Source organism: Lontra canadensis, unplaced genomic scaffold (genome assembly GCF_010015895.1).
Source record: "Lontra canadensis isolate GAN:19392208 unplaced genomic scaffold, GSC_riverotter_1.0 scaffold2, whole genome shotgun sequence".
Classification (NCBI taxonomy): domain Eukaryota; kingdom Metazoa; phylum Chordata; class Mammalia; order Carnivora; family Mustelidae; genus Lontra; species Lontra canadensis.
Window position 1 is genome coordinate 34,075,456 of NW_022630996.1, and position 22,895 is coordinate 34,098,350.

General features: G+C 45.3%; 1 protein-coding gene across 2 annotated transcripts in view; it reads right to left on the reverse strand.

Moving 5' to 3' along the window:
• The window catches only part of EEPD1 (endonuclease/exonuclease/phosphatase family domain containing 1), a 109,408-nt gene that overhangs the window by 21,756 nt on the left and 64,757 nt on the right, over positions 1-22,895 (reverse strand). For both annotated transcript variants that reach the window (XM_032871645.1, XM_032871654.1), the window contains exon 3: positions 16,783-16,834. In XM_032871645.1, the coding sequence (XP_032727536.1) occupies positions 16,783-16,834 (52 nt within the window). The remainder of the gene's footprint in view (positions 1-16,782; positions 16,835-22,895) is intronic.

Below are 22,895 nucleotides of genomic sequence, written 5' to 3' on the forward strand. Positions count from 1 at the left end.
TGAATGACCACAGACATTAAGCTTAAGCCCCAGGAATGTACAATCAGAGAGGAAGTGACACTTTCTTTTTTTAACTCCCTGATATCAGAGATAGGAATCTTCAAAAATAGTTCAGTTTCTTTCACCTACAGATAAATAAATTTCACCTTTATTTTTTTCCCTCTAGCTTTTTTTTTTCTTAAGATTCTATTTATTTATTTGACAGAGAGAGAGCACAAGTAGGCAGAGAGGCAGGGTGAAGCAGGCTCCCCACAGAGCAGAGAGCCCAATGCGAGGTTCAATCCCAAGACCCTGAGATCATGACCCGAGCCGAAGGCAGAGGCTTTAACCCACTGAGCCACCCAGGTGCCCCTAGCTTTGTTTTTTAATAAAATGTCTCTTTAGAGAATTTGTCCTGCTGTCCTTCTATCTGTAAGGACCCTCAGGTGTCCTGCCAGGCCACAGTGCAATGGAATGTCTACCCCACTCTGGTGCCTTAAAGCCGTGATGTTAAGTGTGGTCATGTTTAAGGATGAGACAGAGTTAATTGGGCAAAGAGGAGAGGAGAGCAACCCAGGCAGTGGAACAGCATATGCAAAGGGCCTGAGGTGGGACACACATGGAGGATTTGTAGGACAGAAAGGTCACTGTGGCTACAGCACGGATGGTGAGCTGCAGAATGGCGAAATGAGCTTAAAGGAATGTCCGAGGCCCGGCCTGCAGACCCCTGCCCGACCTGCAAGGACTCTGTTCCTTAAGAGCAATCCTAAAATTGATGAAGGGCATGAATAACAGATCTGCATTTTTAAAAGGCCTTTGAGCTGCAGTGTAGAATGCAGGCTGGAGAAGGGCCAGATCAGTTAGGTAGCGCAGTAAGGTATGAGGGTGGTTGACTAAAGGGAGAGCAGTGGACAAGTTTGGGAGATAATCATGAAACAAGCATAACTTGGCTCCCAAGAAATGAAAGCAGGTACTCAAACCAGTACTAGGATGGGAATGTTCACAGCAGCGCCCTTCACAACAGCCCAAAGATAAAAAGCACCCACATGCCCATCAAGCAATGAATGATACACCAAGTGTACTACATCCATAGAATGCAATGGTAGTGACCCCCAACAAGGCATGACATATTAATCCCTGTCTGCCATGGATGAACCTCAAAACTATTATACTGAGTGAAAAGGCCAGACACAAAGGTCCTCATATTGTATGATTCCATTATATGCAATGCCCAGAATAGGCAAATCCACAGAGACAGAAAGCAGACTGGCAGTTGCCAGGGGCCAGGGGAAGGGAGAGGGAGGAGTGACTCATTATGGGGTACTGGGTTTCTTTTTTGATGATCAAAATGTCTTGGAACAAGACAGAGTTGATGGCTGCCCGACAATGTGGACATACTAAATGCCACGAGATGACATGCTTCCTAGTGAGCTCTGCACTGGTTAATTTTATGGGATGTGAATTTTACGTAGATAATAATGACAGTGCCTTGGACAATGGATTGGGTGTTGGAGGTAAAGCAGAGGAACCACTCTGTTCAACCACAAACACCAGGCGCGAACCAGGGCGAGGGCCATCCCAGAGCCCTTTGCCCAGCAGGGAACAGGGCTCAGTGCCAGCCCCGGGGAGGCCACCTTGCAATGGGGGTGACTCCAGGGTTCTCGGCACATTACAGAGCACCTAGAAGAGGAGCATAGCACACAGTAATTCATGGAATAGAGGCTCTCCGAAACTCAAAAAAGACAATTTTAGGGCAAATAAAATAAATACTTTGTCCCAAATTAGGCATTAAACATGTGAGTAATGATTGAAACTAATTATTCCAAGTGGAAGCAGGTCTGAAAATAGCAATGAGTTTTGGAGGATTTTGTGGCTATTTTAGGAGAGCGTAGGAAAGCTTACGGGCAGAGCGAAGCACCCCACGTTGGAGCAGAGACACTGGGATGGTCACACCATGGTTTGCTCTGAAGATGCCATTTCACAGATCCTAATATTTTCACGTCACCTGAGAAACATGCCAGTGACGAGGCTGACAGCACAGAGTTTCATTCGGCCCTTCCTGATGAAATGCTGAACCAAAATTTCGATAGCAAATGTGATCCACACATGTTACAACATTTTACTTATAAGCAAAAGGCATCTGCCCCAAGCTTGTAAGGTAACAATCACATTTCCTAAGACAAGCCATGCTGGTATAGCCAATGATGTCTCTTCCTTTCTAGAATCTCCTTCCCTTTCTGATATTTTCAGGGGAACAGGCTCAAAGATTAGGTAAGATGGATATAGATCAGGAAAAGAGTGTCTCTAGACCCCCTAAAACCATCCTACAATACAATTTATTAATAAGAGTATTTTTACTTCTGAGGTTTCAGATATGGCAACAGAAAGGGTAGGGACAAGGAAAGGGAAGATGGGAGGAGAGAAAAAGCCAAGACAAGAGAGTAGGAGACCATTATTTAGGTATTTAAATCCAAAGAAAATAATCCAAAAAGCAGCAGAACAAAGCCACGGTTTACATTAGTTCCTCATCCCTATCCTCCTACGAGAACACCTACATCTTTTTAGCCCCAGAGATTTTTCTCAGTCCCTAAAGACTGACAACTCGTTCACTCCTAGACTCAGTCTTGGCTGCAAAGCTCCCAGACCTTCCCCGTGTGTTTCTGTGAAGAAGCCAGAGTTATTTAGGAACCGTCACATTAAACAAAATTAGTTCTTATGGACCCTCAGGGAAATTGCTCAGGTAGCCATTTTTCTTATAAAACACCAGCCTTCAGCTATTCTAAACAGCGTTTATGCAGGCTGCCATCCTCAGCAGCGATAATCATAAAAATAAAGACTTCGAAGCTGTGGGTGAAAGTATTACTGATTCATGACTTACTTTATTTTGATTTGCATTATGCCAAATCCTACACTTTCAAGCCTTCATATTTCCTAAATTATTTCAGGGCAAACCCCATATATTTGATTGTTCTTTTCTGCGTGGGCAGCAAGGGATGGAGAGACGGGTGATTTGTCACACCCCAGGCCATTTCTGGCAGCAAGAACTCTAGGCTGCGGTTCGTGAAATAGCATCCTCATTTTGGAGAATGTCCTGAGGCTCATCACTTCTCAGTTTTCTGTGCTAATGGGAGAAATGGAAAGCCAAGTCCCCGAACTATCTTTTAGTCAAACTCCCCTCCTGTTACACTTTTGGCCAGAGGCACTTAGAAGAGCCTAGCTGCCCGAGGTTAGCTTGATAGGCTCTCCAGCTCTTTTCAAACTCCTGGGAGTGGGTGGAGTAAAAGCAAACAGGGCGGAGAGAAGTGGTACACAAATCCAGTGGCCTACCAGGCAAGGGCCAAGCCAGGGACGCCAGAAGAGTGTCCTGCAGGGCACCAAAAGACGTCCACATTAATGAGCTGTAACCAAAGCAGCTCACTGCAAGCCAAATATGATGGCTGGCTCCTTGCACACGTGGCTTGATGAGACTCACACCGTGGCTGGAACAATGAAGAGTGTGGCCTGGAGGGGATAAGATCGCCCAGAGGGCAAGGGACTAAGCCAGGATCCAAATCCCCGTCTATGTGACCCCACTATGCCCTTCAGCTTCCTGGTGATGCAAGAATGAAGAGAGGTGTTGCATGATCCCTCCCGCATCTTAGAAGTGTTATCTGGTAACACTATAAATGAAGGACGGAAACAAAATTCAACTACGGAGACCAAATAATCCTTGTCTATGCTTTAATTTTTCTCTCTGCTTTCAAGTTTTCTAGAAATCTCACTTTTCTAGCCATTGCATAAATACTGATCAAATGGCTTGAACTTTGTGCAGGAAGAAGACGTGCCAGTCTGTGTACACACACACGTTGTATTTTCTTCATAAATAAAAGCAAATTAATTGCTGTTGCTAAATAAACACCAAAAACAACATTAAAAAAGTCCCTGCCACATCTTGAAATGAAGCCTAAAAATACTTGTACTTCTTCCCCTTTTATTAACAAATAGAGCCCCACTGATGAAGCGCATATACAGGGATGTCTGGGTAATTTAGAAATAAAATGAACAACTGATATGTAGCAACTTATTCTTCAATTAGAAGTTTCAGCCAGGTGGAGAGATGACGGGAAGACAAGTCTTGCCGGACAGCAAAGATTCACAGTAACACGAAACGACAATCTCATAATTTTGTAATCAAGGCCGAAAAGGCTTTAATCCATATCCACTGCTGCTACCCCCATCTCTGGAGCTGGGGTAAATGCTGGAAATTCAGGCCAAAAACCATAGCTTGTCACTTGCCTTTCCAAGTTCAGCTCTTTGGCTTATAGATGTTGGGGATCCTGCTTTAGCCCTGGGCACTTCTGATTCCTGTGGCTACCGAGGGCTGGACACATCAGGAAGGTGTTCTTTGTCTTAGTAATGAGTCTACAGAGCCACTTAAATAAATCTCTGGACTCGCTACTGGTATAGGAAGTCACTGACAGATAACTAGGAGGGCAGGTAATTTTGGAATAATTCATATATGGGGAGCTGCTTTGTTTTCTCTGGCTGTCTTCTTCCAACCTAATTAATTCTGCCTGTGAAAATGGGACCACATCACATGGATGAGAGTTAGGTGGGAATTCTGGCGGTGAGGCAAGGAGTGCCGGGCAGCACAGTCAGAATGTGGAAGAGAAACCAAGTCTAGGATCTAGAAAGGAGTCTTGGACTGTGTTCATAAGGGATGTCAGTACACTTTTCTGAAATTCTACCAAGATAGATCAAAATCTCTGAAAGCAGGTTGGATGCTTTCCCAGAAGTTTGGAATCTTGTTAAGGCCCAAGCTCACCTTTTCAATGCCTCCTGAAGGTTAATAAAAAAATATTTTATCAGCTGTAGGAATTGCTCATTCTAAATGGGTAGTTAATAATTTGATAGATTTCTCCGCTGAATTAATTCTGACAAAGCAAGCCCTAGTGACCACCTCAATCAGGATAATTTTACCCACTGAGAACACCCAGCATAAATGTTTTTAGCAACTAAGCAAAACAGTTTTACCTACCTGCCCTTCTGTTTTATTTAAAATGACAAAGAAACCCACACTTGCTAAGTACAAAGTCATGCTCTCAAGAAATGAATGAATGAATCATTCGTGAAAAGTCTCAGAATTCTCTAAAAAAGTGAATTGAAAGTTCTCTCAGCACTAACTCATTGTTAGCATTTCCTGATAACAGGGGCATTTGAGGGTGGACCAAATAGGACAGGAAGTTGCGTGTAACTCCAGTCACCATGGTGATGTGAGTGTTTGTACAAGGCGGTGGCTACATTATAGTTTTGAAGGGAATGTGGTGAGTCGAGCACCTTTTCTCTCAGTCGAGAAGCAACATAGAGTCAAGAGACAAGCAAGGTCAGAGGGGAAAGTGCTCAGGATATACCCAAGGGCAAGCCTTTTGAGTACTGAAAAAAAAAAAAAAGCCAGAGCAAGCCTCTTCCTCTCCCCTAAGCCAACCAATAGTGCAGGACAGCAGTTTTCAAACATTTGTGACCATGACTCATAGCGGTAAATATATTTTTATATGGCAATCTGGTATATTCTATTTGTCTGCCTGCCAGCTGTGTATGTGTATGTATGTAGTATGTATGTTTCCATGTATCTATCCATCTATCCATTCATCCAACCACCTACCCATTCATCCGTCCATCCATTTACATACATATAAGATAACGGATGCCAATAAGAAAATGATGCCAAATGGTAATGTGAATCCACAGGAACAAATGAACTAGAAATGGTAAATAAGAAGGTTAATGTAGCTAATGGTATAAATAGCTACTTGTTCTCCTTTCTTCTCTCCTCATCTTCTGCAAAAGACATACAAGTATATAAAGTAATGAGTATAATAATGTATAGCTGGGTCTGTAGCATAGTAGTTAGGTGTAACATGTGTAACAACACCTCAAAAAGGGGAAAAGGAAATACAGCTATACAGGAGCAATGTGTTTATCTCTCATTGGAATTAAGTTAGTACAGATCTGAAAGAAGATAGTATAAATCTGATACATTAAGATTTATATGGTAAACTCAACAGCAACTATGAAGACAATAACTCAAAAAGAGTGAAAAAAATCATTATGGAAATTAAAATGCTATCTTAGAAAATACTCACTTAATGCAAAAGAAAGCAGTGAAAGAGGAAAAAATGAACAAAAGAAGATGAAAGATACAGAAAGCAAAAAGTAAAATGGGAGCTGTAAACTCAACCATATCAATAATATCATTAAATGTGAATCGATTAAATAACCCCATCAAAAGGCAGAGACTGTCAAATTGGATAAAAAACAATATCCAACTATATGCTGGGTACAGGAGATAGCACATAAGATTAAACGATACAAGTAGGTTGAAAGTAAAAAGATAAAAAGGACACATCATGCAAACAGTAACCATAAGGAAGCTGGAATGGCTAAACTAATATTAGAAAGTAGACTTTAAAATTAAAGCTGTTACTAGAGATAAAGAAGGGCATTTTATAATAATAAAAAGGTTCTATCAGAAAGACATAACTATTATAAATTTATATGCACCAAATAACAGAGTCCCAAAATACATGAGAAAAAAATTGGATAGAGGGGCACCTATGTGGCTCAGTGGGTTAAGCTTCTGCCTTCGGCTCAGGTCATGATCTCAGGGTCCTGGGATGGAGCCCCGCATCGGGCTCTCTGCTCAGCGGGGAGCCTGCTTCCCCCTCTCTCTCTGCCTGCCTCTCTGCCTACTTGTGATCTCTGTCTGTCAAATGAATAAATAAAATCTTTAAAAAAAATCGGACAGAACTGAAGGAAGGAACAATAGTTAGGGACTTCAATACCCCACTTTCAATAATGGTTAAGCAATTAGATGAATAATTAACAGAAAATAAAAGACTTAAGCAACAATATGAACCAAACAGACCTATAAACATTTATAGAACACTCAGCCAAACGACAGAAGAATATACTTTCTTCCCAAGTGTACATGGAAAATTCCCCAGAATCGATCATATTGTAGGTCATAAAACAAGCTTTGATACATTTAAAAGGACTGAAGTTAAGTAAAGCATGTTCTCTGATCACTGTGGAATGGAAAAAAATTAGAAGTCCATAACAGAAAGGATTTTGGGAAATCCAGAATTAAGTGGAAATTAAACAACACATTTGTGAATTCCCAATGGGAAGAAAGAAGAAGAAATCTCAAGAGAAACTAAAAACGTTTTGAGATAAATAAAAATGAGGATACAACATGCCAAAACTTATGGGTCATCTAAGCAGTGCTTAGAAGAAAACTTATAGCTGTAGATGCTTATCTTAGTAAAGAAGAAAGAAAGATCTCAAATCAATAGCCCAAACTTCCACTTGAAGACACCGGTGGGGAAAAAAGAGTAAACTAAACCCAAAGCAAAGAGAATGAAAGATACAAAGATCAGAGCAGAAATGAGTGGAATAGAAGATTAAAAATAACAGAGAAAATCAATAAACTCAAAAGGTCTTTGAAAAATCCAACAAAAAAAGAGAAACCTTTAGCTAGACTGACCAAGAAAAAAGAAAAAGAAGACTCATGATATCCCCCCCAAAGATCTCCTGCCTGAACTCTAGCTGAGCACACAGGCCAGGCAAGGTGATCGGGGGAAAGCCAAACAGATGTGGATCTCACTCAGGCCTGGTTCCTTCTTTCCAGGGTTGATGGCTCTCCCCTGTCTGCCTGCTTTGGGTAGCTCTTGGTGCTTTCAAATTTTTGAAATTTTATTGAAATTTTTTTGAAATTTAAATTATTTTTTTATTTTTTTGAAAAAATTTTTACTGAAATTTTTGAAATTTGAAGTTTTAAAATGCTTTTTGCATTTTACGCAGAGTTGATCATTGTTGTTTGAGGGAAGGCTATACTGATACAAGCTACATTGCCATTTCTAGAACTGGGGCCCCCAGATGCCCTCTTGAAGAGGAAAGAAGGCATCTCAAGCCAAGACACAGCACAGGAAAAATATTAACATGAACACAGTATGTTTAAATCATGGACTAGACAAGTGCACAAGACCGGACCATCATTTATAAGCCACTAGGAGAAGCCAGTCACTCTCTCTCTAGTTGATAATAATACAATTCTTAGCAAAACAGAGAGCAGTGATTTTTCAAGGACTCCTCCACTTTGAAGTCCTGAATCAAATTATCTTTCTGCTCTTGGAATAGGCCTTGGGTGGGCCTCTGCCTGAACCTGCAATTCACGTGGATATGAGATTTCTCCTTTTTTCCTCTATACATACAGAATCAATTAGGAGATGAAGAAATAATGAATTTAGGGAATGAAGGCAAAGTAACGGAACCATCACCAAGAACATCCCCAGGGACAACCCATCACAGGTACAATGCGGCAGGGGGTTCAGACTCACCTAGACAAGACAAGCCTCAGATATGATTTCTTTTCTTTTCCCACTCCCAGATTCCTAGCATTGTATCTAAATGGCTTCAAACTGTTACGAAATATTTGTTAACATAAAATCATTATGTATCCATTACAAAAACAAAGTTACACAGAAATTATCAAAAATGTATAACTGCTTATAAAATTTTTAAGTTCTATTTAAAATCAGTTCATAGTTTTTTAATTAAAAAAAAAAAAAGCCTAAATAAAAATGTCCTGGGTTGGAAGCTGGCTAGGGTAATCCATGATGTAGTAGATGAACTGGCAGGGGTCAGGCTCCAAAGGGTTCAGGAGTGCTGAGGAGGGATGAAGGCTGACTGTGTAGGGTACAGGAAACTCCAAGTGCAAGAAAGAAGAGAAATAGGACAGGACCAAAGAGGAAAGTAGGACAAGTAGCCACACATTTCAGGTTTGGGGATTGCTACCACAGACCGTTTAACCCCTCCCTTCCCACAGAGCACTGAACTGCCATTCATTATTATAATTATAAAGCATGATATGACAGGCTTATTATTTTCTGCTTTTATGGATCTTTTCCTTAAGATGTGCGTCCAGGAATGGGATCGCTGGCCAAAGCATAGGGGCATCTTGAAGGCTGATAAAACATGTTGCCCCGGAGCTTATGGGAAGACAGCACCTCATCACCAGCCCCACCCAGCAATAAATGGGGATCCCCGGCTCTATCCCCACATGAACATTCTATAACGTTCCTTAAAAAATGTTGCTAATGTAATAAATTTAGAAGTGTTTTTTGCTTAATTTATGTCTCTTTGATAGCTAAGGATGCTAAAGGGGATTTAAGAGCCCTTTTGGAACTCTACTTTTTGCTCACTTCAAATAAAAGCTTTTCATAAAGAAAGAAAGGTGGTGGGAAACCCTAAAATTACCTGGTCTCTTGGTGATTCTTAAAGAATAAAGAGAAAATACTTTTTTTTTTTTTTAATGAACTGTGAGGCCTGGCCCATAATTCACCAAGATGTTCCATTTTCTGGCAGCTGAGGGGCTAGGGCGGAGGTGAGGGGGGGACCCCAGCCAAGAGCCCTTTCCAGAATGGGGGTGGGGTCGAAGTGCACAGTTTGTAAAGCAGAACTGGTGAGGGGGTGGTTGTGGCCGCCCAGTGGTGGGCCTGAGCCAGACTCCACAGAGCCAACAGGGGGAGTCTGACAATAGGGGTCTCCATTTCTGCTTCCTGGACCCTTCAGGAAGGTAACAAGCTGCCTGCTGGAAGGGATTTGGCCAGAAACATGGTTACAATGAGTTTAATCATGCTTAGACACTGATCTGGCTCAACCCACTTAAAAAAAGAAAAAAAGTAACAGACCATTCAAGATGGCATTTGAATTAGGCTCGGAGTACACGAAGGACCGGGGCACGGGAGAAAAAAATAAACCAAGGGAGCTGAAGAATCTCATTCTGATATTTTTAAATGAAGACAGAGTGCTATTTTTTGAAGGTATTTTTTTTTAAAGATTTTTTTTATTCATTTATTTGACAGAGAGAGATCACAAGCAGGCAGAGAGGCAGGCAGAGAGAGAGGAGGAAGCAGGCTCCCTGCTGAGCAGAGAGCCCGATGCGGGGCTCGATCCCAGGACCCTGAGATCATGACCCGAGCCGAAGGCAGCGGCTTAACCCACTGAGCCACCCAGGCGCCCCTGAAGGTATTTTTAAGTAGACTTAATGTTGAGGTTCTTGAAGCTATTCATGTTGACGCTGAGCCTACGTGGAGGGCGTGTCTGCTGCACGTTCTGTGTTGCCCCTTTGCAGGCCCCCAGAACTCCGCAGCCCTCACACCACTCTCAGATGCTCCCCTGGGCCTGTCCACATCCGGAGCCCTCCAACCCCCAGCCCATATTCTCTATTTCCCCTCCTGGACCCAAGGGGGGCTCAGGGAGACCAACACTACATGCCTGTGTCTGTTTCACTACAAGTCATTCTGTTAAAAGCCCTGAGTCTCACCTCTTCATCACCTGGCCTGGGACTGACCCTCTGGGTCACTCCTGGAAAATGCAGAGATAGAAGCTTCCACAAAGCCTGCGGGAAAGCTAGTGTCCAGATTAAATGAGATCATGGGAGTCAGGCAGTGGCTCTCTTGAAGGGAGTTCTGGACTGAAGCCCCTTCCACTGGAGCACTCCTGGTTCCAAAACAACTGGCCCTGGGTCAAGGGGACACTTCAGCTCCTTTGACCTCTGTGTCCTGTCTATAAGATGACAGGGTGAGAACCCAGGGTTTGAACAGTTTCCCTTAGCTCTGACATTCTGAGTTTCTACACACGCCATTCAAATGTATTTACATAACTTTATCTCCCTTGGTATACAGTACAACTTAGGCACAATGTTAAGTACCCGATTGCTGCACAAACTAAATTAACTGGAAGTCCAAATCAGAGCGAAAAACACTCCAGCAGGTAATGTCACAGCTAAAGCTTACGTGTACCCGCGCATATGTTCAGGAAAGCTGGTCACCGGTTAGAGACACAAGCACTTAGCATCCATAGCTCAGTCATACCCATCAAGGTGACTCTTATATACCCCCTATTTCCTTCTGAAAGTTCCCAGGAAGCTACTAACTTTGAATTCCAGTGTTGCCCACCACCGGGGTCCAGCTGCAAAAGTTCCTGACCAGCACCATAGGCAAGCACCAAGTTCAATTTTTCTTTTTTTCTTTTTTTTAAAGATTTTATTTATTTATTTGAGACAGAGGTAGTGAGAGAGAGCGTGAGCGAGGAGAAGGTCAGACGGAGAACCAGACTCCCCGTGGAGCTGGGAGCCCTATGCGGGACTCGATCCCGGGACTTGATCCCGTTACTCCGGGATCATGACCTGAGCCGAAGGCAGTCGTCCAACCAACTGAGCCACCCAGGAGTCCCCAAGTTCATTTTTTCTAATGTCAGGCTCGTGGGTGAAACATATTCACTTCATCTCCCACATGAAGTGTTGGAAGAGGTCTGAGGGATCATCTGTTCCCCCTGTAGGAAAACTAGACTCAGTGCCTGGTTCAGTGCTGAAATTCTAGGGAAAATGTCCAAGAGCACACATGAAGACTGGCAGGCCTTCTGTCCTGGACAACTTCCCAAACAAGGGGAGGGTAGGGTGGTAACTCCTTTTTCAATGTCCTCTAAGGCATCAGCTCAATCTCAAGTTGGGCTTCTCAAGAAAGGAGAAAAAAGAGATACCAATGATGATGATGATGGTGATGGTAACAACAGGGATAATCTCAGTAAGCAGGGACAGCACCAGCCACCATCACTCTGGTGCTCACTCTAGACATAATTTCTTTTATCTCACATGTTATTGTCTTTAATTCTCGTAAAACATCCAAGGAGGTAGGTATTAGTCCCTTCATGTTAAAAAGAAACCAAGTCTGATCAATAACTTGCCCATGAGAACCCCCAGCTGGTAAATATCAGAGCTGGATTCAACCCCAGTCTGTTCACCCTCGGAGCTAGAGTCCCAGGGGACAGAGCATGGGCTCAGCCAGCTTGTGATTAACGGCTGAGTCATGGCCTGTGGAGGCCGGGGTGGAGGTAGCACAGAGATGGCCGATGGCTGTGTGCTGGGTGGCCTGAACCTCACACAGGCAGCTTTTCAGGCCGACTTGGATCTGGAGTTCGGTCAGCCGGTGCTCTGCCCTCTGGCTCATCCAGCAACAGGGTGACCTTCAGCTGGAGTGAATGGCCAAACTATTGTTTGCAGCTTTGCAGGAAGCTGTTTGAAAGGGTCATTGAAAAATGATCTTACTAAATCAAGCTGTACTAATATTTTTATTTCCTTTCATGCAATGCCACGTTTAAAGGCATTGGATGGGCCTGTTTATAAGGCCTGGGAAACTAGTCTGTGTGCCTTAAGTTCAGAAAAACAAAAGCGTCCCACACTTAAACCAGAGAGAACGGAGAGAACAGGATGGCATGTACCCTTCTCGAAGCCAGTCCTCACTCTCCGCTCCTGATAGATGCTTAGCGATAAAGCCCAGCAAAATCCAAAACTTCTTGTCAGGGGTATGTCACATGTCCTAACATGTATGCATATTAAGTAATCTTCTTGTGGTTCCAACAGTTTTTTAAGACAAGAAATTGGTAGAGAAACTTAGTTCATTAATTGTATGGTTTATAGCTTATTTTTTAAATAAAAGACAAGTAATTGACACTCATCTAGGAAATGACTTTTTGCAGCATTTGTAGAGAAGAGAAATTCAGAGACCTAATCCCCCCAGGGGTCCCTAAGCTCCAACCCAATCTACTGCACCTGATTTAAGATGAGCAGTGTTAGGAGAGGTGAAAACTGGAACCCTACTAAGTGTGTGAGGGTTGCTGGGCCTGTGCTCCCTGTTCACATCTCCTCAGGAAGGGTGTTCTAATGGTGAGTAGGGCAGATGTTAGCCATAGAGGTCCTGAAGCCCAGTAAGGACCACTGGGGCAGGGAAGCAGAGAAAATACAAGAAAGCAGAGTATGAAAAAAAACACTTTCCTCCTCTTCATGATGTGATCAGAGATGTACTAAGAAAGTAAAACCCAAGCATTTTAGGGTGGGAGGGCACCAGAGAGATCAGTTTTATGCATGAAGAAAGGGGCTGGGGCCTCCAAGGAAGGTCCCTTGCTAGGTCCAGTAGCCAAAGAGGGGTGAGACTGGGAGGGGACCTCGGCTCTACAACAACAGAGCCTCCCCAGAGCTGACCCCAAGGCCCTGCGGAAGCCAGGAAAACCTCGCCACTATTACAGTAGAGAGGCTCTCTGCCTAAAACCTGGGACAGGAGGAGTCAGGCACATGGCTGGTAGTTTGAAGCTGAAATACTAAGACCATAATAATGCCTAATATGAGGGAGAAAAAGAACTAGAAATCTTAGTATCTAGGAGATTCCAAAACACTGCTTCTCTTCAGCCTTTTGCAGTATGTTTTACATAGTCTGACTGTTTACTGGTCGGATTCAACCTGCAAGTACCTGGGAGGGAGATAATGCCCAAATAGCTTCCACAGCATAAGAGAAAGGCACGTGGGCAACAGGTCGCCGCTCTTGGGCCTGAGTCTGGAGGGGGACCAGTTCCACTGTGGCAGGGTCTCAGGAGTTCAGTCTTGCAAACCGCAAAAGCAGACTGCTGTTGGAAGCCCAGCTCCAAAGGCAGTCAAAGAGGTTTGAGGTTTGCAGGATGTGTGTCTAGCTGACGCCTTTCTGGCTCTAACTATTAAATTAAATAAGACTATTTTCTAAAAGAAAAGAAGGCATGTCTGGGTGGCTCCGTCGTTAAGCATCTGTCTTCAGCTCAGGTTGTGATCCCAGGGGTCCTGGGATCGAGTCTCACATTGGGCTCCCTGTGCAGCGGGACGCCTGCTTCTCCCTCTCCCACTGCTCCTCCCCCTGCTTGTGTTCCCCTCTCGCTGTCTCTCTCTGTCAAATAAATAAAATCTAAAAAAAAAAAAAAAAAAAATCTGAACTATCATCCTTGTGTTAAAAAATATATAAAATAAATGAAAGGAAAAAACAGGAAAACTAAAGATAAAAACTGGGTTCTGACAAATAGAATGATGATGTTTGCTGCTCTTCTGGTGCAAAAAAAAAGAAAAGAAAAGAAAAAAGAAAAAAAAAAAAGAAAGGAAGAAAAAGAGCTTAACTGGCCCCCAAACCAAATGCCTGACACCTCAGAGGTTCTCTACTGAGATGGGTGCGTCAACAGCAGGGGCGGTGATCAGAATTGATATCCTCAGGACAGCTTCCTGGACCTTAGCACACACAACTCAACGGGTCTTCTTAGGAGGAAGATTGATTCTAGGGGTCTGGATGGAGCCTGAGAATCTGCCTTTCTAACCAGCTTACGATGCTGCTGGCCCACAGACCACACTCTGAACAGCAAACTCTGAAGTTTACTAAGCACCTTCCTAGGTGGGTCTTGAACTTGTCCAGGAGAATGAGAATCCACACGTCATGAAGCATCTTGGGAGCCTATCCCATTCCAGCAAAGGAACCAGGTCAGTCTTGCTGCAAAAAAAGTAATACGATGCCAGGTAACAGACCATGTGTCCCTCAAAATGCCACTGACGACCCAGCTTGCATCCACTGGTTGCTTCTGGACTTTCTGAAGATGTTTGCTACTTGCCTGGCACATAGAAAGCTCAACAGAGGCCTTGAGAGGAAAGAATGAATGAATGGATGGATGGATGGATGGATGGATGAACGAATGAACAGAAGGCGGCAGGAAGAAGGACACTAAGTGAACTTGGCCCCCAGCTAGCCTCTGTGCATATTTAGACTATCTCCTAAATCTTTCTACTTACCACATGCGGAGATTGGGGAACCGTCAGACTTGGGGAGTAAAAGGAAGGAGGGAGGGGAGAGGAGGCGGGAGGTGCAGCCACTAACTTCTGGGGATCACTGAGCGTCAGACAGAGTCAAGTCCTTTACATTGACTGTCTACTCCATCTTCTCAAGCCCTCTGTGAATTGGGGATGATAAAGATTTGCACTTTACAGACTGGGGAACTGAAGCACAGAGAGGGTCAGTGACCTGGGACGCCCCAGTTACGAAGGAGGAGGCAGGTTCCGGCCCAGTCTGCCTGAGCCCCACACTCCCCACCCCACTCCGTGGCAGGCTCACCACTCCCACTCAGGGCAGCACAGCGGCTTGCCTGCCACCCACAGTGAGCCCTGACCCCCCCTCCAGGCAGTACCCCCAAACTGGCCTGCCTGGGGCAGCTTCTCCAAATCGAGTATTAACACAGCTGCAAGACCTAATCGATGGTCTCGGTGCCTGAGTTCTTATTATACGGATACAGCTTAGTGCACGGACACCATGGGTTTATGAGTTTTATCTGAAGGGCTCTGGGTTTCTTTGAAATTAAGTAGTAAAACAAAAGAACCATAGAGAATATTGAGGAGAACACTGTGGAGAGGTAACTTTTTAAAGGTTTCTGGAACAAAGAATCTTCATACGCTCCTCTACCCAGTCCTACTCAGCCCCATTTGCTTTATCATCTACGCAACCTCTTCCCCCCCAATACATGTGTGTGTGTGTGTGTGTGTGTGTGTGTGTACACACACAGTTTTCTCTGAATCATTTGAAAAGAGGGCACAAACAGCGTGCCCCTTTATTCCTAAACACATCAATGCATAATTCCTAGGAACAAGTCCATTCTCTGACATGTGCCAGTTATCGACTTCAGGGAAAGTTCACATTGATATAATACTTTCTAATCTAATCCACGATCCACATCCAACATTGTCATTTGGCCCAAGGATAGCTTTGTGAGCCAAACCTCCTGCATTTTAACGGCTGGATGTGTATTAAGAATTGATACACATCATTAAGAATTAACAAGTGTCGAGTGCTTTGGCATTTTAGAGAGCCCTTCCGCTGCACTCGCTCATTTGGTTCTCATGTTGCCTCTCTGAGGTCAGGCAAGCAGCATCATCTCTGTTTTACCCGGGGCCAAAATGAGCCTGAAGTAATGTTAAATTCAGAGCCAGCGTTCAGCAGCCCCCTCTCCACACATGACCACTTGGGGCTTCAAGACTGCATCAGGGCCAACCAGCAAACTGACCACTAATCCAAACATGTAAAATTCTATTAATAAAATAATACTGCTTGAGTGTTTATATCTCTAACCATTTCCTTTTACACTAACGTTATAGATTCTAATTAGTACCCATAGCTACATACTCAGGAAGAGACAAAGCCACTCCCAGGAGAGCAGCTTGGTATGAGTTGAGAGGCCCAAGAGGTGGGTCTTGGTCTTGCCCGATCTGTTTTCCAGAGCCTACCCAACCTTGCACACAGAACTTGAACTCATGACCTGGAAAGGATCCTCAGCTGCCTGCTTGACTTGATCACGGAGAGCTGAAACACTGGGTATCTCTTCCAGGGCATAGTGAAACATTAGTTTGAGTTGGGGAGGGAGTTTTCTAATCCTCACAGAGAGCCTAAAAGGAGGATCAAACTCATGAACTCGCCCATTAAACAGAAAAAGCACAGGTTTGGGAATGGAACCGTGGGGTTCAAATCTTTACTCTGCCACTGAATTAATTTTCCTTGGGCATGAGACTTAAGTTTACTGGGCCTCTGTTTTATCACTCACAAGCCTAGACAGGAACTAACACCCACACGCAGAAGGGGAGTGAAGGGGCCAGCATGGAGTCTGGTCCAGTGCCTGGTGTTAAAAGGAAACGAAAGGCTGCCTCTGCGTTCAACAGGACCCTGAAGTGGCCGAGCAGTGCTGGGTTTGTAAAAGGATGTGAGCAATGTGGGAAACGTGGATGAAAATGCTGCACGCTTCACTGACTGGTAAGAACACAAAGTAACAGACGTACTTTGCAGTAAGTGCTATCTCTGGCCACAGGGAGTTGAGTTTTCCCCGTGCGTGGCCCTCTGCTCTACGTTTGTGACAGTGGGGCGGTAAGAACAAAAGATTTACCTTTTCCAGAGCCTCTCTGTCAAGTAGTTCCTGTACAGCTAGAAGCTTGATGCTGTAAGAAAAAAAGCAAACAAAAAAAAATGAAACTGGGCTTGAAAACAAATCATTTCAAATTGAAAACAAATCATTTCACATCACCAAGCATCAGCCACGTCATGAGAACAAATTTTGACCTGTCAGCCTGCATTTCTGCTGAGTCCCATCTAAAGGAACCTTTGCTTTGAATTGAAATGACTGCTTCAGAATGATCAAAAATGTTTCTAAATTGTACAGTTGATGGCATCATAGGATCCAGAAATTTCACGTCTGGGCCTACACCCAGAGGGGTTGAAGGTAGGACCTGCAGCAAACATTTGCACATCCATGCTCACAGCAGCCAAAAGGGGGACACAACTAAAATGCCCATTAATGGACAATGCTGGGGATAAAAAAGATATGGCAGAGACCTATGATGGAATTGTATTCAGCCTGAAAAAGAAGGAAATTCTGGCCCGTGCTACAACATAGAGGAAGCACGAAGACATGATGCTAAGTAAAACACGCCAGACACAAAAGGACAAATGCTGTCTCATTCCACTTTTATCAGATAGCTAGCACGGTCACATCCAAAGAGACAGGAAGCAGAAGGGCGGCTGCCTGGGGCAGGGGGAGGGAAGAAGGGGGACCTGTTGTTTAGTGGGTACAGGGCTTCAGTTTGGGATGACCAAAAAGTTCTGAAGATGGATGGTGCTGTGAATGTACTCGCATATTCTCATGCTCATAAATGGTTAAAATAGCAGATTTTATGTTATGTACATTTCACCTAAAAAAATTCCAAAAATAGGGCACCTGGGTGGCTCAGTTGGTTAAGCATCTGCCTTTGGTTTAGACCACGATCCCAGGGTCCTGGGATCAAGTCCCACATCAGGGTCCCTGCTGAGCAGGGAGCCTGCTTTTTCCTCTGCCTGCTACTCCCCCTGCTTGTCCTCTCTCTGTCTCAAACAAATAAATAAAATCTTAAAAAAAAAATTCTAAATATAATGACAGCTGCTTCATGCAATGGATCTGAACACATTCAGAGGAATATAAAGAAGTAAACAGTTGCCCATGTTCAGTATTAATCTTTCCTTCATGTCCTTTTGATGCCAACAAGCCAACAGCTAAAATCTCTGCTTACGAAGATGGCCTGCTCAGCTGCTGACCTCACAGTAACCAAGCCCTACTGTGTGCAGGTGGGCAAGGGTGCTCAATGACCAGGTCATGCTCCCTGCTCAGGAGCTCACAGCCTCTCGGAGGCCACAGTCAGACCACAGTCAGAACACGAGGCAGGGTGCCACATCAACGGGCCAAGATGCAAAGAGAAGCCCAGTCCTGGCAGAGGACAAGGAAGGCTTCCTGGAGGAGGGTCTGGGCTAGCCTTGACTGGGGAGAAAGGTGACCCACAGAGGGGCAGCAGAGGCAAAGGCACTGAGGGAGTGGAGAGGTGTGGAGCGTATGAACCCACCAGTTTCCAGTTTAGGGACCAGAGCCCGGACCGTAGCCAGCAACTGAGACGAGAATTCGTTAATGGATGCAGGCTTTACAAGGTGCATCCTTCCCATCACGACACGCTGCCCTTGACGTGTTTGTGGCCAGAAGACCAGACTCAGCGCACCTGGGAGGAAGCACGAGCGCTCGCTGAGATCGTTTAGGGAGCAGGTCAGCTGTGGGCGGCGCGTGACACTCCCTCTCCGCGGAGCCAATCTATTTGTGGTCACTGGCCACTGCGTTCTCTACCTCCGACCAGCCTGCCTGGATTCTCTGGAGCAGAAATGTCCCCACTCCCCACCCGACGAGCCTCCCTCCAAAGGGGTTATTGCTCACAATAAGTTTCACCTTAATTTACAGAATTCTTCGTACTCTCTCCATGCAACGAGGCAAGCCCATCCAGCCAAATGCAATGGCTTACACAAGAGCAACTCGGGGAAGTACGATAATGGATTTAAAGCTTACAAGACACTACCAGCACTACTAACAGTTCGGCAACTCTCAGAGCGAAAAGACAGGATTCGGGGCATTCCCTCTTCTCCAGCCACGCTGACTCTCCATCTCTTGGACACTGGTTTTGTTGTTCGTCCGGCTTGGGTCCTGCCCAACATCTTTACAACCCTGACTCTGACACTGTGTCATTCCAGGCCAAATGTGAATTCCATGTCCTCCAAGCAGCCTTCTCTGGACACTGAGGTCAAGCAGCGTCTCTGATCGTCACATTTCATTTTCTCTGGACCACTTCCTAGTCCATTAAAGCATTGATTTGTTGGGGTGCTGTGGTCTGTCTCTTCCCAAACAGCAAGGAAGCTCCTTACAGCTGGGAGCTCAAGGGTCTTCTCGCCATTCTGTTTGCAGGCTCTCTAACTGGGGCATGGAAAGGATTCAAGGAACACTTACTAACCGACTAGCAGGGCCCAGTCAATATTATAGCTGATGCAGCCCAGCTTGGCTCACTGGCCGGGCCTCAGTTTCTCTCTCTGTAAAAGAATGCCTCCAACGAGATGACTGTGTGTTTTCCCTCAGTGACACGCACTGCGGGCATGTATGTGCACGCCCGCTATGAATGGGACGTATCCAGTGGCCGGTCAGTGCTCCTGGCTACTCCTCGGCACATTCTGATTCCCCACAAATCTAAATTCCAGGCCACCGATTTGGATGGCAACTTACATGCTCAGTGAGGGGTTTCCAGCTGGAGCTCAAGTTTCAGAAGCTTAAATTGCTTCTGAAATAACCACTGGAAAATGATTCTACCAGGGGAAATTTTTCAGCAGTCTCTCATTTCTGCCCCAGTCTTGAAGTCTTGAATCGGTCTTGAAGTCCGATTCAGGATCGGATATCAGACATCGACAGATGAGAGGAAAGGTTTAAACACTGTTGAGATAGTCAACTCTCCTTCTCTCCCTGCTTGCAAAGATATTACACACAAGCCATTGTAGAACGTGAGCTGAAAACCAACAGTTTCAGGCTCTAAGGGAAAATGACATAAAGACAGCATCAGTTGACTCTCATTTAAGTCAGCGCCCGAAGGATGCTGCTTCCTGCTCTGACTTTCCTCTTGAATGGGCATGTGGCAAATACGTGGCATGCCTAGGGCCACTCTCCAACCCTCTCCACCTCTTCCCATGAACTTTGCTCCCGTGTACCTTAGACGCAGCTTCAGAATCCTCAACACTCCAGTGAGACCCAACCAACCTACTCGAGTGGGCACGTCAGATTAAACTGATTTAACACCTGCTCTACAACCAAAGCCAAAGAGTATTAACCTATGGAGGGGGTCAGAGAAAAAGAGAGGCATTCCCATACTACTCAAAAGCATCAGTGTAAGATGAGATTGCTTTAGGGGCAGGGGGAGAAAAGACGGGAAGAGGAAAAGACACTTGAATCTTTCAAAATGTAAACAACACATGGTAATAAGAAATTACTGCCCCAGCTGCTTATAACATTGGATTTCTTCAGGGAACTGTGGGTTTTTTTCCCCTCCTCAGAGCTGTAGCCTTTAAGAGTATATGAGATGTTTCCTGTTACATAACTATCCTAATGTTAGTTCTCCCTTATTGGAAACGCTCCAAGTTTGGAGTATTTCTTTCAGTATGTGTGGTATCAGATTCCTCTAATCTGATACTGAGAGTCCCTGGGACAAAATGTCACTCCTATGAAGCCCTTTTCCGAATCCTCCAGTTAACACCTCTCATTTCTCCCCTCATCTCTGTGTCAGCTTTGCTCATCTTTCCCTCACTCCCTCCCTCGTCCTCTCCCTCCTTCTCATCCTCCTTCTGTCCTTTTGCTAAGTCCATGAATGTGTATTGAATACCTCCTATATTTCAGAAACTGCCAGGCATCAGGGTGACCGAGATGAACCCACACTATCCCTGCCCTCCCAGAGGCTAGGATCCTGTTTGGGTCCGAGGAAGTGTGCCCCTCTTTCCTGGGTTCTGTAGGCTGGTGGCTGGACTAAAGAGGGCGTATCTTTATGGTGGCCTGGGGCTTGATCACCATCCTCTGAAAACAGCAGAGCTCCCATCAGAAGTCTCAGTGACAAGCAATTTCTTTTTCAGCACCCAGCTGAGAACAGAGGCAAATGGTAAGACAAAAGCAGCCAAGAGCAGTGCTTTACTTAGAAAAATGACAACTTTAAGGACAAGTTCTGAAGTCAAAGTGGACAACACTTGGGTAGACCAGGAATGCATGCTATTAACGTTTGCTTAACTAAGCCACAAGGAGATGAGCTAGTTGAGGGCCGAGGCCTTATTCCGCGGCACAGAGCCTGGTCCAGTGAGGTCTATCGAGGAAGTAGAGGTAGCGATAGGGAAAGGACCAGGGAAAGGACCAGACACTGAAAGCAGGGAAGCAAAGCAACAACGTTGAAGAGACAGAAGCTGAGGGCTCCCCCTGCCCCACCGGTGCCCCCACTGCAGTCTGGAGTGTCTTGGAGCTGCAGACTGAACCTTAATGGCCCCTGAAAAGGCAGCAAAGAGCCAGATAAGAGGCAGATGGCTCTATGGGTGCCACAAAATCACTTAAAGGCCAAATTTGTGACTATGCAGAAACTCATGGGCAGCACCAGAGTCAAGGATTCCCTCCAGCTCCCTCTCTCGGAGGACTCTGGCACCGAGCTTCCCCTCCATTTATGAGGTGACACAGTATAGTGTGTGAGACATAGCAGCATTTGGTAATGCATTACGGATGTTCATATAACATGGAGGAGTGATCCGCTCACTGCATGGATAAAATATTTAAGGTTATGCATTATGCACTAGGCACTGTGGGGCACCGGGGATGCAGTGATGGGCAAACACAGCCTCTGCCTTCAAACTTCTCAGTCTGATGGAGGAACCAGGTACCTACATCAGCCACAGATGCACCCTCAAGGGGCAAACACGGGGTGCCAATGGGCTCTTTGGAAGGGCAGTGCAAAGCTGGCAGGCTCCCTGGGAGGTGACTGTTCTAGGCTGATGCCCATGGGCTTGTGAGACAGAGAGATCGAGTGGGAGGAAAAGCATGAGCAAAGGAACCAGGAGGTAGACTGAACATATGCCCCCACCCCGCCTAGAGACTGAATGCCCACCAGGGACCACAGGGATGTCTGGAGGGTGGGATAGGTGCCGAAGAATTATTCTGCAGAAACAACTGGGGCCAGGCCTGCTTAGAGGGTTGGTTAAGCCATATTAAGGAGTTTGAACTGTATCTTGAGGCAAGGAGTAGCTAATGATGAGTTAGGGCAGTGGTGCCATTGAGACCCCAAGGGGCAGAAGATGCCCAATAAAGGTATAAAGTGGCTCTGGTGTGAAGGGTGGAGTGGGAGTGGGGGACAAGAATGGAGTAAGTGAGATCCGAGCTCTGCACCCAGCATGCCAGCCCAAACTGTCTCCTGGACTGGAAACCAGGCAAGTGCGGGGCTGTGGTTACCACCTGTATCCTCAGCAGAACAGATGTGAATCTCTAGAGAGGGGACACTCCGGGCAGACTCCCAGGAAGGGACAGGGGGCCCAAGAGCAGAATTTGGAGAGAAGATGGAATCACAGCCAGCAGCCACAGGCAATGTTGATTCTCTATCCATATGTCCACATGCAGGACGTGGGGGCCACTTAAGACTTCACGAAAGTCGAATTCAGAAACTAGGTCAACCCAGTCGTTGGACTGCTTCTCCTTTCTCTCTGAAGGAAGGCTCCCCATTAACTTCTTCTGAACAAAGGAAGGAAGAGTTCTCTTTTGATCATCAAATTTTAGACGATGCCACGGATGTTAAATGCAGACTTGTTTTCCCTAAGGCTAGATTTTCTTCCACCATTGACTCAGGGCTGGGAGAACACAGCAGACATCAACCTCTGGATATTAGTGAGCGTGCACACCTCAGAGAGAAGGCAGGCCCCCAGGGAAGACACCCTCTTCAGCATCTCGTCCCATTGCTGCCAAACACACACTCACCATCTCATCCTTCCTTCCCAAAGCCAAGGGCTGAACCACAACACCACCAGAGCAATCAGCATGGAATTTAGCTTGGGTGGCTGTTCTTGGCGGGTTAGAGAAAACTAGCAGCGAAACAGTGGGCAGGAAACCTCTCTGATGACAATCTCATGGTTTTTGTTCTATTCAGGTTTTCAACT